Source organism: Sinohyriopsis cumingii, chromosome 10 (assembly GCF_028554795.1).
Source record: "Sinohyriopsis cumingii isolate HCF-2022 chromosome 10, ASM2855479v2, whole genome shotgun sequence".
Taxonomy (NCBI): domain Eukaryota; kingdom Metazoa; phylum Mollusca; class Bivalvia; order Unionida; family Unionidae; genus Sinohyriopsis; species Sinohyriopsis cumingii.
Window position 1 is genome coordinate 76,664,565 of NC_142970.1, and position 15,560 is coordinate 76,680,124.

At 34.5% G+C, this 15,560-nt stretch overlaps 1 protein-coding gene across 2 annotated transcripts in view; it reads left to right on the forward strand.

Annotated features, from left to right (window-relative positions):
• The window catches only part of LOC149790418 (kalirin-like), a 536,347-nt gene that overhangs the window by 210,864 nt on the left and 309,923 nt on the right, over nt 1-15,560 (forward strand). For both annotated transcript variants that reach the window (XM_089972467.1, XM_089972468.1), the window contains exons 23-31: nt 1,172-1,318; nt 2,211-2,322; nt 3,041-3,156; nt 5,286-5,411; nt 7,007-7,192; nt 7,626-7,747; nt 8,730-8,796; nt 11,342-11,451; nt 13,064-13,133. In XM_089972467.1, coding sequence (XP_089828593.1) covers nt 1,172-1,318; nt 2,211-2,322; nt 3,041-3,156; nt 5,286-5,411; nt 7,007-7,192; nt 7,626-7,747; nt 8,730-8,796; nt 11,342-11,451; nt 13,064-13,133 — 1,056 coding nt within the window. The remainder of the gene's footprint in view (nt 1-1,171; nt 1,319-2,210; nt 2,323-3,040; nt 3,157-5,285; nt 5,412-7,006; nt 7,193-7,625; nt 7,748-8,729; nt 8,797-11,341; nt 11,452-13,063; nt 13,134-15,560) is intronic.

Here is a 15,560-nt window from a genome sequence, read left to right on the forward strand (position 1 = left end):
TTCACCTTTTTATTTGAACTACATAACTTTGTCTTACATTTTTCTTCTGAATCGTATTTGTTTGGATGTAATTATTGAGCCATCCTTTATGGGAGCTCAGCATAGCAATCTCTTTGACATGTTCAACTGTATGTACATCTGAATGTCTGTAACCACACTAGATTAAAGTAATTTTGAATGTGTTCCTAGGTTAATTTCAGTCACAAAGCTTATTACTTATTATGTAAATAAAAAAGCCAGCTTGACAAAAAAGATAGTATTCTTTTAGATAGAAAATTCCTTCTGCACATTTATTTCAGATGTATGTGTTTTAGGGAAGACTTAGATTCTTTCATCTGAAGAATTAAAAAGATAATGTTTCATGTTTTGTAATATAGAAATGCTGACTTAAGGAAAAATTGGCTATAGAGTCATTGAAAGGAGGCTCAAATCAAAAGAGGCCATTCAGACACTTAGTACAGAAAACAAATTTTAAAGTTGTTTTGCCTTGGTCAGAATTTTATGGGAACTTAGTGTCCCTCCAAGGGACATTGACAATTTTTGGGGGATAATAAAAGTTTTTGTTTTGTTTTGTTTTGCAACCATTTTTCTTTCACGAGACGTTCATATGACAATGCACAGACCAGTTTTCAGACACTTAAGATTCTCTTTTGAGTCATTATTTCAGGCAAAGAAATCTCAAGATATTTTAAATGCCTCTCCAAAATTGAATTTACTTGGTGCTAAGCATTAAGAGGTTAGTGTTAGGACTGGTTGGCCTGGTGTCAGGATAATGTGATTGGGTGGGATATCGTGCTACATGTCTGTGGCATAATGCCTCAGTGCTGCACATCACTATAAACTGCCTCACTGCAGACATAGCGATATGTTAAAGATACATTAAAAATCCAAATCACATACAAATCACACACACATAGAATTCCTTAAACCTTACGGTCATTGAATAAAATAAAGAAAATCTGAATGTGTTATTTTCCTCATGGAAACTATTTAAAATCATCTTTTTTGGACAGAAAACTTGTAAATGTTTTCTTTTCTTGACAGAAATCTTCTAAATCTTTTCGTTTATCAACAGGTAATTTTTATATGTTATCAGTTTGTTGACAGAAAACTTACAAATGTTGTGTCTTTATTGACAGGAAAGCTCTAAACATTGTTTTCTTTTTGGCAGGTGTGGTCAGTGTTGGAGAGCCTTGACAGGGACTACAAGAGAGATGAGGACTGGTGCAGCACTGAGCGTGCAAATACAGCTGACAAACCCACATATATTCTGCAGCTTATTAACAAACACAACGAGCAAAAAGAAGCCTTTCTTAAGGTACTATAAATTAGTAGAATTTCACAATTGTGGTGTTTTCAAATTCAGCAAGAAAATAAAATAAACAAAAATAGTCTGAGATTTACAAAATTTGTATCACAGATATATGCAAACAAAATTATTAGAATTTTCTTAATAAAATGTTTTTTACTGGTGCAAAATATTATGATTATAATATTTTCAACTTTTCAGGGTCATTCCAAATTAATTGTTTTTTTTTTTCTCACCAACCACATGTATTCTCAGATAAATTGAATTTCATATATGCTTCTTGAGTCAGTATATTCGTTTCTTAAGTTACTTGTGTAGCGTCATAATCTAAATTATACACATATGAAGTCTCATTGTCATTAATGTCAGTGTCAGTGATTTTTTTCTTAATGTCGGTAATTTAATTTGTTCATAATGTTAATGTCAGTGATTTTTGTTGCTGGGGTCAGTGACACTTAACTTTTGTAGTGATGTTTTGTTCTGTGTCAATTTCAGGAATTTTGATTGCCAGTGTCATTGATTTTGATTCCCAACATAAGTGTAATAATAGACATTGGCATTTATTTTTAAGTTCATGAACATAAACATTCTCATCTACTTACTTTCCATTAATTGACAAATTCTTAAGATCAGTATTAGACCCAGGTGGCTGAGTTGTCTAAGGCATTCGCCTTTGCAGATTGCTGACATCTCACTCTCTGTCTGATTGGGTTTGAATCATGGCTTGACCAGTGTGGATATGTGAAGAAGCTTGCTAGTAGTTTCCCATGGGTCAGTGGTTCTTCCCAGGGTTTTCCTGGGTTCATTTTCCACCAGATATACTGGCCATCATGCATAGCTCTCATATGCTAAAAATGGTGTTAAACCCCAAGATCATGATTTATTTTTTGCTAAATTTCAGGCTTGTACCCTGGCAAGAAGAACAGCAGAGAGTTTCCTTAAGTATGTCAACAGGAATCTCCACACCCTGGGGATGCAAATGAAGTTCAGAAGCCCAGAGGGGCATGTCAAAGGTACAGAGTCAGTTAGTGTAATATTTAAACGAAGTTCAGAAGCCCAGAGGGGCATGTCAAAGGTACAGAGTCAATTAGTGTAATATTTAAAAGAAGTTCAGAAGCCCAGAGGGGCATGTCAAAGGTACAGAGTCAATTAGTGTAATATTTAAATGAAGTTCAGAAGCCCAGAGGGGCATGTCAAAGGTACAGAGTCAATTAGTGTAATATTTAAAAGTCTCTCTCTTTGGTTGACATGTGGTTCTTTATTGGGTAGGAAGTCATTATCCACCTCCCACCACATTGTACCCCCCCCCCCACTATTACCAAATAACTTCTTTGAGAAAATGCAATAAAGAAGTGGTAAATGGTGATGTAAAAGGATTATAAATGGTGGGCATTTGAGCTTTAGGGTTCAAAATCATTCTCAGATGCTCCTTGGTATTGTTATTATTCTCCAGAATAAATCTCTCATCGGTTAGTCACAAAAGATTTTAGAAGAACAGCAGAAAAGATGTAGTCAAACACCTTGTTCAGTTTGTATTGAGTAAAGCAAACATCACAAATTTGCACATTGAATTAATTGACCCAGTTGATCATTTAAGAACAGTACTTATTAATATAGGTTAAAAAAAATTAGTAAGCAATAATTGTAAAGGTGAATATATTTTAAATAAAGTAGTATTAGAGTTTAATGGAGTTTAATGGAATTGGGAAAGTGGTTTCTTTCACTTTTCAGCCACTCTTGATCAGCTGCTGCAACAGGAAAATGTGGTGATTGAGTTCTGGACAGTGAAGAAAAAGAAGTTGGAAGCTTGTCATCAGTATGTTCTGTTTGAGCAGAGTGCAAAACAGGTATGAATTGAATTGTAGAATTTTCCTGACTTGTTGGACCCGATATGTTATTCTTGATCAGACTTGGATTTGTTTACACTTATTTATTAAGCTTCGTTTTTTTAAAACAATTTACCAAAATCTGTTAAAAGTCATAAACACCGCAGTTATATATAGCTAACAAGTTTCAAGAATATACAAGGCTTGCTTCATTCATGTTATAACCTCAGAAGCAAAATGTTTGAGATAAGTTTGAAAATGCTCTAGAATTCTTTACCAAAAACTTGTCAACCAGTAATAGTCTCCCTCATTGTGTATAAAGCTAAATTGTTTATGTATTTCCTTATAAAGAAAGCAGAAGTCAGGATACGAATGGAGATCTTCATACGTGTCTAATCTGCCTGATTCTTATCCAGAGAATTAAAACATATTCACTGAGAATGTGAAATTTTATTGCATGTAACATTGTTGGAATTAAAAAAATGTTGGAGATCTTATATTTCATTAAGGAACACTGGAGATTGGTTTAAAGGTATTAAGTAGAAAAATGCCATAAACTGCCTGGAGATTGGTTTAAAGGTATTAAGTAGAAAAATGCCATAAACTGCCTGGAGATTGGTTTAAAGGTATTAAGTAGAAAAATGCCAAAAACTACAGTAAATGCTGAATGTGCTGCTTTCATAGTTCTTGGATTTAGGCACATATAGACAATGTACATGAAATTTGTTGACAGTTTATATGTCATGGTCTGCAATTAAATTTTGCCTTGGTCTGTTACAATATGCCATGGTTTTATATTACAGTATGCCATGGTGTGCTATTACAGTATGCCATGGTGTGTTATTACGGTATGCCTTGGTCTTCTATTACAGTAAGCCACATCTGATATTACAGTATGCTGTGGTCTGCTATTACACTGTGCCTTGGTCTGCCTTAACATTTTGCCATCAACTGCTGTTACAATATGCCATGGCTTGATATTACAATACGCCATGTTCTGCTATTACACTATGCTATGGTCTGATATTACAATATGCAGACCTGTCAGCTATTCCAATTTATCCAGGAACATCATGGATTTCTATAGAAAAAATAAAATTATAAAGAAAAACATCTTTGCCCATTCCACATTTGATGAGTAACTATTATTTTCAGTAAAACTCTGTTTTTCAGTGAAATCCCGATATCAATATCTGCCATTGTGAAGTTGATTTGAAATGTGGTTGGTTTGCTCTGTGTTCAGAAAGTTTAAACATAAAGTCCACTACCAAAATGAAAACACTCAGGAGTTTCAATTCGGTTGGTACAGTTCAAAAGATGGTATTTATGATGTCATTCTCCCCCTCAAAACTGCCCTGTGAAACCCAGTCCCAGATTCAGTTTTCATTTAATTGGCAGATCTGAATATGCCATGGTCTGCTATTGCATTTATGCTATGTCTGCTACTGCAATATGCCATGTTTTTCTATTGCAATATGTCATGGTACGTCATTACAGTATGACAGGGTCTGCTATTACAGTATGCCATGGTTTGATATTACAGCATACCAATGTCAGGTATTACAATATGCCATGGTCTGCTATTGCAATATGTCATGGTCTGTAATTACAGTTTGAGAGGGTCTGCTATTACAATATGCCATGGTTTGATATTACAACATACCAATGTCAGGTATTACAGTATGCCATGGTCTGCTATTGCAATATGTCTTTGCAATTGCAGTATGGCAGGGTTTGCTATTACAGTATGCAGTGGTCTGCTATCACGGTATGCCATGGTCTGATAGTATAATATGCCACGTTCTGCTATTGCAGTGTGCCGTGCTCTGCTATTGATCATCTCCAAGTAAAAGATAATTTGAATAAACTAGGGAACAAATTAATATTTATAGCAAGGGAGACAACTGTGTATAAATGGAACTATAGTTTTGTCAAAACTGCATAAGCAAATGCTGGACATGGGGATCCTTTTTGCATCTGTGTGCCCATCTGTCCATACATCCTTCTTCACCTTAGAGTCACCTCGGTGTTTGCTTTCCTTTTATGTCAGTACCATTTTATAGAACCTTCTTGAAATTTAGAATATAACATAGGGATTGGCTGGACATGCAGGCCATGGTTGTTCCTTATACATGTTGTTTGTTTTGCAGGTCCTGGAATGGATCCATGACTATGGAGAGGCCTATCTAAATAGTCACAAATCCTTTGGAAGTAACCTGCAGGAAACTGAAACCCTCTTGAGGGAGTTGTACGAATTCAGAGGACGAAGTGCCAAGGTCGTTTAGAATACTTGCATGTAACAATACATATTGCAAATGATCATAACATCACATGATGCACATGTGACACTTAGCATAGATAATTAGACTGGTTTACACAAGATAATGATAGCTAGACTGGTGCACACATAAATGATAGCCAGAATGGTTTAATGCTTAAACTTTCCTATTATACTAGAATAGCAATGAATATAATAGCAAATCAGAATGAAATTCATGAAATAGTTAACAGAAATAATTTCTAAAATTCTAATACATTAATAATTTTAAGGAATAATTAAGAAGGAACACTTCTAAAAAAATTGTTGTAACAAATTAACCTTGTAAAATTGGCAAATTGTATAAATTTGCACTTTCAAGTTTACCAGGGCACTACCTCTGAGCATTTTGTAGATTTAGACATTGTTTATTACATTCCAGAGTAAATCTATGTACTTGAATAAAATTGGCATAGTTTTCTTTCATTGGTTTAATCTAAAACAGATGCAGTTTTTGTAAAGATCACCATTGTAGAAGCTGAACACAACATTCACTTTGGCATCCATATGCATTTCCCTATATTAGAAACTATTCACTATATTCTGATGCATTTATCCTGTCAGCTACAGTTTGGATAGAGTTATTTCCATTCATAATTAACTTCATATCTGCATATGGGATGCTGCTTATAACTGATACAGATTAAGAACCATTCAACGTAACTTTTATGGTTTCAGTCTAGTCTAATCCATTTTGGATGGAGCTATGCCCCTTGTCAAGCAAGTTCTTGTCATCACATGGAAACTTAGAATATTGCTTGTAATTTAGCATGGCTAAAGAACCATTCAGTGTATTCTGATATAATTTAGCAAGAACATTGACTCTTAGACCTAGATGTGCCTTTTATGGGATTTGCCTTATTGGCACCAATTATGAAAGAGTTGTTGCCCTTGTCAATGAACTTCATATTAATTGGCTGTAGAGTATAATTTGGAAAGTTCAAGAACCATTTAACATATAATGATGAGTTTGATATGAACAATGTTTCATAGATCCAGATGTAATTTTTATGGGTTTTATCTTGAGTTGTTGTGGTTTAGTTGCTTGTGTGCAAGACTAACAATAGAATGGGTACAGGTTCAAGTTCTGATACTAACGTTAGGTCAACCTGGATTTGCTATCATGGTGTGTCCATGGGCAAGGCAATTTCCTCAGCACTAAATGACCTGCTTGTATTGCACTGCAGTAAAACACTGAACCAAATCATAATTGTCTGTTCAATTTTGGTTCGAGTTATGGCCCTTGTCAATCATTCCGCATCATCATTTAGAAGAGTCATGGCCCTAGAATGCTCGTCATCTACTAAGTTTGGTTTCCCCGTACTAGTTCTTTTGTGTAAGGCCCAAAGAGAAAATTATAGCGAATGGGACCATTTGTGATGCACTCATTGCCTAAAAGTATTTCTTTACAAATGACATAGTAACAAGCTCTTCAAACCAGGGCTCATGACAATAAGTTAATGCTTGAAAAAGTAACCTTTTTGCCTTGGACGGAATTGAGATTACAGGATAGGGATATTGGCCATTGTTTTATCCAGTAACTTGGAATTGCAGGAAAACAAAGAAAATGTAAAGCTGCTTCTGTCTTTGGCTGATGGATTTATTGCCAAGGGAAACATCCATGCCAGTAACATCCGAGCTTGGTGCAATGCAGTTGACAAGAGACACAAGGAATTTACAGATTGGATGGAGAAATATCGTGTCCGGCTTGAGGAAAAACTTGGAGTTAAGGAAGAAGAGGTAATTTAGTCGATCATAGTTGTAATAATTTCTACATAAAATCTGTAAGAAAAGTTTCCTTTTTTTCAAATTTAAGCAAATTTGCAAAGACAAAAAAAGAAAGAAAATTTGAATCAACTGTTTTTTTAATAATCTCATTTTTAGCAAATAGTAAAACCTTCATATACTTTGCTTATGATGATGGTAACACAACTTTTATTTTTAAGGTGAGATATTTATTTAACTGAAATAGACTGTTAAAGTTAATGAAATCAAGCCATTTAAAATTTTACAAGATTTAGAATATTCCAGGCTTACAAGTCCATACTGATTAAATGTTAAGATTCATGAAACCTAAATGTTGGCACTTATCATCTGTTTTATTGGCTTGCTATTATATCTTTTATGTATCTAGAACATAAATAAATTAAATAAAGAAATGTACCTATTCCAGCCACCCAGTTCAAATGAGAAGGAAGAACAGCGCCACAGTGATTCCTCCATAGAGGAGAAAGTTTTTCAGCAAACTCCAAAAGAGTTGACTGAGGAGAAGAGAAGATCAGCAAGGAGACGGGAGTAAGAATTCATACTGAAAATTGCCAGATTTCTGACTGTCATCATATTCTTAGTTTTTTATATATCATCAGCCATAATTTTGCCAACATAAGTCTTAAGTCTAGACTTACGATATCTGATTGGTCAGCCTTGTCAAACTTAAATTTCAGCCAATCACTTGCTGGGTTCTTAACTAAAAGTCAGAATTTAAGATCTGTTGGTGAAATTAGGGCATGGCCTCATTTTCACCAAGTCTTGTATTAAGTCTTGATTTGAGAATTTGATTGGTCAGTTTTAATTCAGAATTGAATTTAAACCAATCAGATTGTTAGATTCTGAACTTAAAATTTAAGTTAAGACTTAAGACCTGTTGGTAAGTTCATGCCTGGTTACAAATCACACTAACTTGACAGTGTGGAAATAGAATTGAACTGAATTTTTTTAAGGTGTGAAAATTAAATGTTATTCTTGAAAAATAGAAATTTCATTAAAAAATTAAGAATTTGAAAGCTTACCTTTTTTCTTGTATATTTTTGCCTGATTTGCCTAAAACAAGTCTTACAGAAAGCAAAACCTTAAAGGGAGACATTGTCTCTTTTTGATTTTCAAAGAAAGCATTAAGACTGTATGCCTCTGCCAGGCTGTGCATGCATCATAAATTCAACATTCACACTTTTTGTTTGATTTTTCCAAACACAGAATCCTTTTCTTCCTCTGTTAGTGTATAAACATTTTTTGGCTGCAAAATTCGTAAGATATTGGTGAAAAACAATGTTTCATGACCCAAAAGGCATGAATCCATGGTATAATTTTTTGTAATCTTTTGTTTAATATTTAATATTTTATGCAGAAGAATTATTTTCAATTTGTTTTCTTTTTGGAAATTTCTTTATATTTCAAGATCTGAAAAATGGTGTTTTGATTCTAACAAGTTCAGATTTATAACAGTAATGAAATGACTCTTCCTTGGCAGCAGTTCATTTGTAAATCGTGTTTCTTTCAGGTTCATTATGGCTGAGTTGCTACAGACCGAGAGAACATATGTTAAAGATCTGGAAATATGTATCCAGGTATGTAAGGGTCATGCAGGCCATTGACCTCATTTAGTTTTGAATTTTAAGTATTCGTGAAGCTATTTCATGCTGTGTTATGTTTCCTCTGCCTCCCATCTTTTTCACAAAATTGCAATGCAGCCTTTTTCAAAATCTCACACACACACACACACACACACACCTCTTCTACCAAAAATATGTTCTCTCAAGGCAGGTGGTCTTTCATGACAGTTCATAACACCAATAAATCTGCATTGAAAATTTGGCCTCTCAAGACAGGTGGTCTTATAACAATGGTCTTTCAAGAGAGATGGTCTCTTGTAACAGTGGTCTTTCAAGACAGATTGTATCACTGGTACTTAAACAGGTGGCCTTTTATAATGGTGGTCTTTGGAGGCAGGTTTTACTGTAAATCATTTTTCAGCAACTTGTACTTTTGTAAGGGTTTCCAATACCATTTCTTCTTAGAGTTATGTCCCTTTATCAATCTGACCACTACATTTCAATTTGAACAGTGTTATGTTCTTTGTGCCCTGCTTTTTTCTCTCAAAAATGCCGATAAATTGGGCTTTGTTCTTTGTTCCCAGCTTTTATTCAAAATGGGAACATTAAATTGAGGTTTGTCTATCTGATATCCAGTCTTTCTGTTTGTTCATTACTTTTGCTCCTTGCACAGTAATTCCCATAACTATACCCTTTTCTCAGTAGATGGTTGTATAGGAAACATTTTGCACATCCACCTGTTTGTCACAAAACTATGTGACTGCAACTGGTCCTGCTACTTTTGATGGATTGCCATCAAACTTGTACATATTAAGCTCATCGTCTGAAGATGGACAAATCATTGTGCTCCACCATTTTTTTATACACTTGTAGGAAGCCATGGTGGCTCAGTGATTAACATGCTGGAATTAAAACCAAATGGGTGCAGGTTCAGATTATACAATTGGACCAGCCTGGATCAGCACCCATAGTGTGTTCTTGGGCACGACACTTTATTTCAAATTCCCCACACTAAATATAAGCTATTTGTGTTGCTATTCGATAAAGCACCACACCAAACCAAAACTTACTGCTGTTTTTTACAGGCAGTTGGATGTAGGTACAAGAGAATCATGTAGATGCAAATTGTTGCACAGATTAAGCAGATTGCTTGCAGTTCTTGATATTTTTGTGATGTAGTGTATGACACAATTTTGTGAGTGCGGCTAGGCTTTAAGTTTACAGTGGATTCTCAGAAAAGTTTATACATGTTATGGTCATCGTTTAATGATGGGCATTTCAACAGATTACTGTGCTGTTTAAATTTGTATTGGAGTTCTTGCCCTTTTTGGCCAGGTAAATTCTGTGGAAGACAGAATGTTGTGGAGGCAACATGTCTTGCATTTTTTTTTAATACAGATTGCTATGAAACTTGATTGTTGTCCTCATTTAAATATGTGTGCCTGTATTTATATAAGAGTTTTGCCCCTTTGTGTGCCTGTATTTATATAAGAGTTTTGCCCCTTTTTGCTTAAAGCTGGAAGCATGATATAAAATAATGATATAACCACTCTTAGTTTTTAGTGAGAAGCTTAGTATTTATCCTGGTCATCAACATCAGATATTCACGTTGACCAACAATTTTGCTCACCTTTTTGGAAGAATTAATGCCCTTTCTTGATGATAGACTCCTCTCCATCAACAGGGATAGGAGTGAAATGCAGGAGAGTCAAGGGTATATTTATTTAAGCAGTTGCTCACCATTTTAATATTTACTTTTGGGTCTCAGCCATACTTGATGTGCAGCAAGATTTTGACAAGAACTTGCCTTAAGTTTGATTGTCCGCATTCTTACAAAGTTGTAGCCCTCAGTTGTTGGTCCCACCCACTTGTTTTCACACAACAACTCTATTAATTATTATTACACTTCGGCTAAATCTGATATGCAGCTTTATGTTGAGAAGGCCTTGGATGAATATGATAATCACTGCTCTGTGGCATCACTCAGTAAAGTTACAACCCTTGATTGTCTGACCCACCCACTTCTGTATCCACACAGTAACTTCTATGATTGCCTCCCCATCACATTTTGTAGAAAAGAGGGACATAAAATTGAGCATGTTTTTCTCTCTCTTTCCTTCCACCCATTCATCACACTTTCTTTTCTGCAGAATAACTCTATTTTATTTTATTGTCAGCATTATATATCATGGTTTAACAGAGTTATAGCCCCTGATTGTCAAACTCATTTAATATTTTTTCCCATGCAGCAGATCCTTTGAGTATTACATGCATTTGACTTAAACAAATTTTTTGGTATGCTGTGGATTTTGATGAATCCTTGATTGTTAGAGTTCTGCAGAGTTATTCCTGTTTTGTTTTCCTTATTTTTGAAATTTTTGCTTGATGATCTGGGACAAATGGAAATACAGAGCCAATGAGTACAGACTTCTTAAGCAAAGAAGTGACTGGAAATTTTCCATTTCCTCTCCAGCAGCATGAAGATTAAAGAGCCATTGCCTTACTGAAATGGTCATTGCCTTACTGAAATGAATGTAATAAATGTATTGTCCCATTTCAGTGTTATTTGAATGAGATGAAGGACCCAGACAACCTGATTCCACAAGGAATACAGAACAAATACAAAGTTATCTTTGGAAACATGGAGGAAATCTATGAATTTCACAAATTGTAAGTGGCACGTCAGCAGAAATCTTTGAATCTAAGGAACCACATGTCCAGTCTCTGCAAATCTGTGAATTTAACAAACATAAGTACTCTTCATTTTTGCTTATTTGGTTGCACATACTTGAAATAAAACTGGATTAATGATCATAGTTTTAGACAAATGAAACTTCATAGGGTATGTAAACAAAAATATATAGCAATAAATATGCAAAAATGCAAAATGACGATTTCTATTACAGAAATGAAGTATGATAGTTTGTACAAAAAGTTCAAAACTATAATTTAATTAAAAATGAACAAAATGATAATTAGTAAAAGAAATGTACTGATAATTTAAAATAAAAAATGTAACAAATGACAATTTGCTTAAAAAACAATGATAATTTACAAAAACAAAAGTACAAAAGGATAATTTACATAAAATATAGAAAATGACAATTTGCACAAAAAATACAAAATGGTAATTTGTAAATAAATAAACATTAAATGATAATTTGTATAAAAAGCATACAAAATGTTAATTTGTAAAAAAAATGTATGATAATTATTAAAATAAGATATACAAAATTTGAATGAGGAAAATCTTTGAAGTCAGTCTCACCATTCTGCATTATGAGTATTTGGATAACTTCGGATTTTCTGCAATAGTTTAAAATTGTAGCTTTTTGAGCTACATTGTTTTCAGAGAAGATTTATCATGGCATCCAATTCAAAGTGCTTTTGACCCCATAATTTAACTATAAACAATTTTTATAAAAATAATGATTTAGCAAACCAAAGGCTCTGATGTAGTAGCATTTCAACCAGCTGTTGCAATTTGTTGTCACATTAAAGTCACGGCAAAAAAGCAAGATGTATTCAGAATATCTGATATTTTGGATTGTGACATCGACTGTCAGACATATATATTGTGTTAGTCATAGAGGGGTATTCTGGCATCAGTTATTTACACTGTTAATTCAGCATGTTATCGATGTAAAATGTTTGCAAGTAAATCATGTTTAATATTTATATCATTTTCGTGATAAATTATCTAGTTTTATTGTCAATTTTTTAGTTGGCTAACAGTTTGTGATTACATTTTTGGAATAGCTTGTGAATCTACTTAGGATCTTCAGATAAGTTTTGCAAAATGCAATAAGTTATAAATGCACAGCATCTTTTGAAGTTCTTAAACCTTAGAACTGCTCCGGTGGCCTAGTGGTTAGAGCGTCCGTCTCGGATACAGGAGATCGTGGGTTCAGTCCCCGGCTGAGTCATACCAAAGACTTATAAAAATAGTACTAACAGCTACCTCGTTTGGTGCTCAGCATTAAGAGGTTAGTGTTAGGATTGGTCAGCCTGGTGTCAGGATAATGTGACTGTGTGGGACATCATGTTACATGTCTGTGGCATGATGCCTCAGTGCTACACATCACTATAAATTGCCACACTGCAGACATCATAGCGATATGACTGAAAAATTGTTAAAGCGATGTTAAAAATCCAAATCACACACACATATTTAAACCATAGGAGCTGACTTACAGAATATATAGTCAGATTTTCTCTGGCATTAAAAACACATTTTTGAGGACATCTCAAAATTTACAGAATTTTTAAAATAATTTTTCAGTCTTTTCCTGAAGGAGTTAGAGAAATATGAAACAATACCAGAAGATGTTGGGCATTGTTTTGTGACATGGGTGAGTTGAAACTTCTCTCTCTCTCTCTCTCTCTCTATATATATATATATATATATATATATATATATATATATATATATATATATATATATATATATATATATATAAACATGTAGTCAAGACCAGCCGCAAATAACTAGACCCTGATAAACCTTGACATAATGCATTAGCAGATCAGGATATATTTTGTTGGTTCTAATGAATGCTTGTAAGAAATACTGCTCAGGTGTCCTAGTGGTTAGAGCATTCACCTTGGATGTGGGAAGTTGCATGTTCGAACCCAAGCCAAGTCATGCTAAAGACTTATTTGAAAAAATGGTACTGTCAGCTGCCTCGCTTGGTGCTCAGCATTAAGGGGTTAGTGTTAGGACTGGTCAGCCTGGTGTCAGGATAATGTGATTGGGTGGAACATCATGTTGTGTGTCTGCAGCATGATGTCCCAGTGCTTGACATCACTATAAACTGCCAAACTGCAGACATCGTAGCAGTATGACTGTAAAACTGTTAAAGCTAATTTAGCAATCTAAAACACACACACGCACTTGGAAGAAAAAATGGACCCAGATCTGCCTGCACATTGGTTTCGCTTAAAGACTTCTTATGATATCTAATTTAAATCATCCATTATTGCCACAACAGCAGCTGTTTTGAAAATCTTGGTATCGCCAATCCATTTGAATGGTAAGTAAGCAGCATGACATTTTCACCAGAAGATCTTTTATGATGGAAAATGGTAATGATCAGACATTCACTGTGACCTGAATTTCATATTTTCCTGGCTAACGTTAAGTTTTTGTCTTATTTCATGACCAGATAGGATTTGATCACCGAGTGTGTGTGTGTGTATATATATATATATAATTTTGCAGCCATACTTGATGTATTGTTACACTTAACTGAAGGCAGACCTGCATAGTATTTTCACACCAATTATGCCAGTTGTATCAACTCAAAGTAAGTGCGAAAGAGCTAACAGTCATGTTTGTGTTTCTGGCCAACTCATTTCAACTTACCACTCTAACACTTGTAAATATTATTGTATAGTGACAAATAAACTACCTTAAATTATCCCAGTCATCCACAAATGTAGTCAAAGAAGGACAGGCAATTCCAAAGTTGTAGTGAGCTTAAAATTACTGAATGGCACTCAGACGTGTTTATGGATGAGCAGAAACTCCACTATTACTTGAAATGAAATCATGGCATCATTATTTCACTAAGAAAATAGTTGTAAAAAATCAAGTTGCAGTGCTGGCAGTTTATTGAAGAAACATGTTTGTAGTTTTTTTTAGCAAAATGAACCTTGTTGTGCAAAAAGTATTGATGTAATACACAATGTTTTGCAGGTGCACAATGAGGCGGCACATGTGTACATGATTTGTTGAAACCTCTTTATTCCAGGAAGTGAACAGTTTCATTAGAAAAAGCTGTTTATTGACTATTATTCCCAATTCGATTATAAAGCAAGTATTCAGACATTAAACCATGACCCTACACCTCCCTTCCAGTCTTCTCAATGGCTCTGGGATGGCACCCCTTTCTTGTTTTGTGGTAACATGTACCCACGCTTATAGTGCATTTTTGGAACATGTGTTGAATTGAGAGCAAGTAAATCGAGGCATGTCCACTTTGAGAAGAAAAATTGTGTATTTGATAACAGTAAGACTTCGGTGAATTTTGGTGACCAGCTGGGGCACAGGAATTTACACTGAAGTATGAACTTGGACAGAAGACAATCCGACATAGCATGATGTTATCTTCTTACATTTACAGTGGTGACGTCAAATCATGTGTTGAAATTTTCAGCCATGGATGTCACCAATCAGCATCAAATTAATTCACACACATGTGAAAATGGCTGGGTTTCATAGTTCAAGGGAGAAATTAAATGGCTCAAAAAGTGATGGAACATTGATATTGTCTGGTTTTTATGAACCCATTGATGTTTAGGACCAATGTTATTCAAGATTCAGTATTATTCCAATGATTTGGCATATACAACTTTTTATGCTTAAACATTGACTACAAACTGGTGATAGTGAAGATGAGCTATTTAGTCATCAGTGAACTCTGGTATGTAGTAATTGTCACAATGTCTTACATGATACAGGCTGAACTGAGTGAATGGTAAGAGTGGTTGAGGTTGTTTGGATCATACTTTTCAGTCAATGGTGAAATCAAAAACTATCCGAATTGGTTAACGACATCTTTTTTCCATGTATATTCATTTCGTCAAAATTGGCGAACAGTTGTTAACTTTTCTATGTTTTGGAAATAGAACTATTCTTGATTACAACTGACCTAAATGGAAAATTAGCTGACATAATTAGGACAAACTAGCATGGTTGGAAATATCAAGGGGTGCAGATTCGTGTCTTTCCTTGTGTTATATTGTTACAGGTTGGACCCCTCAGACATAGGATATAG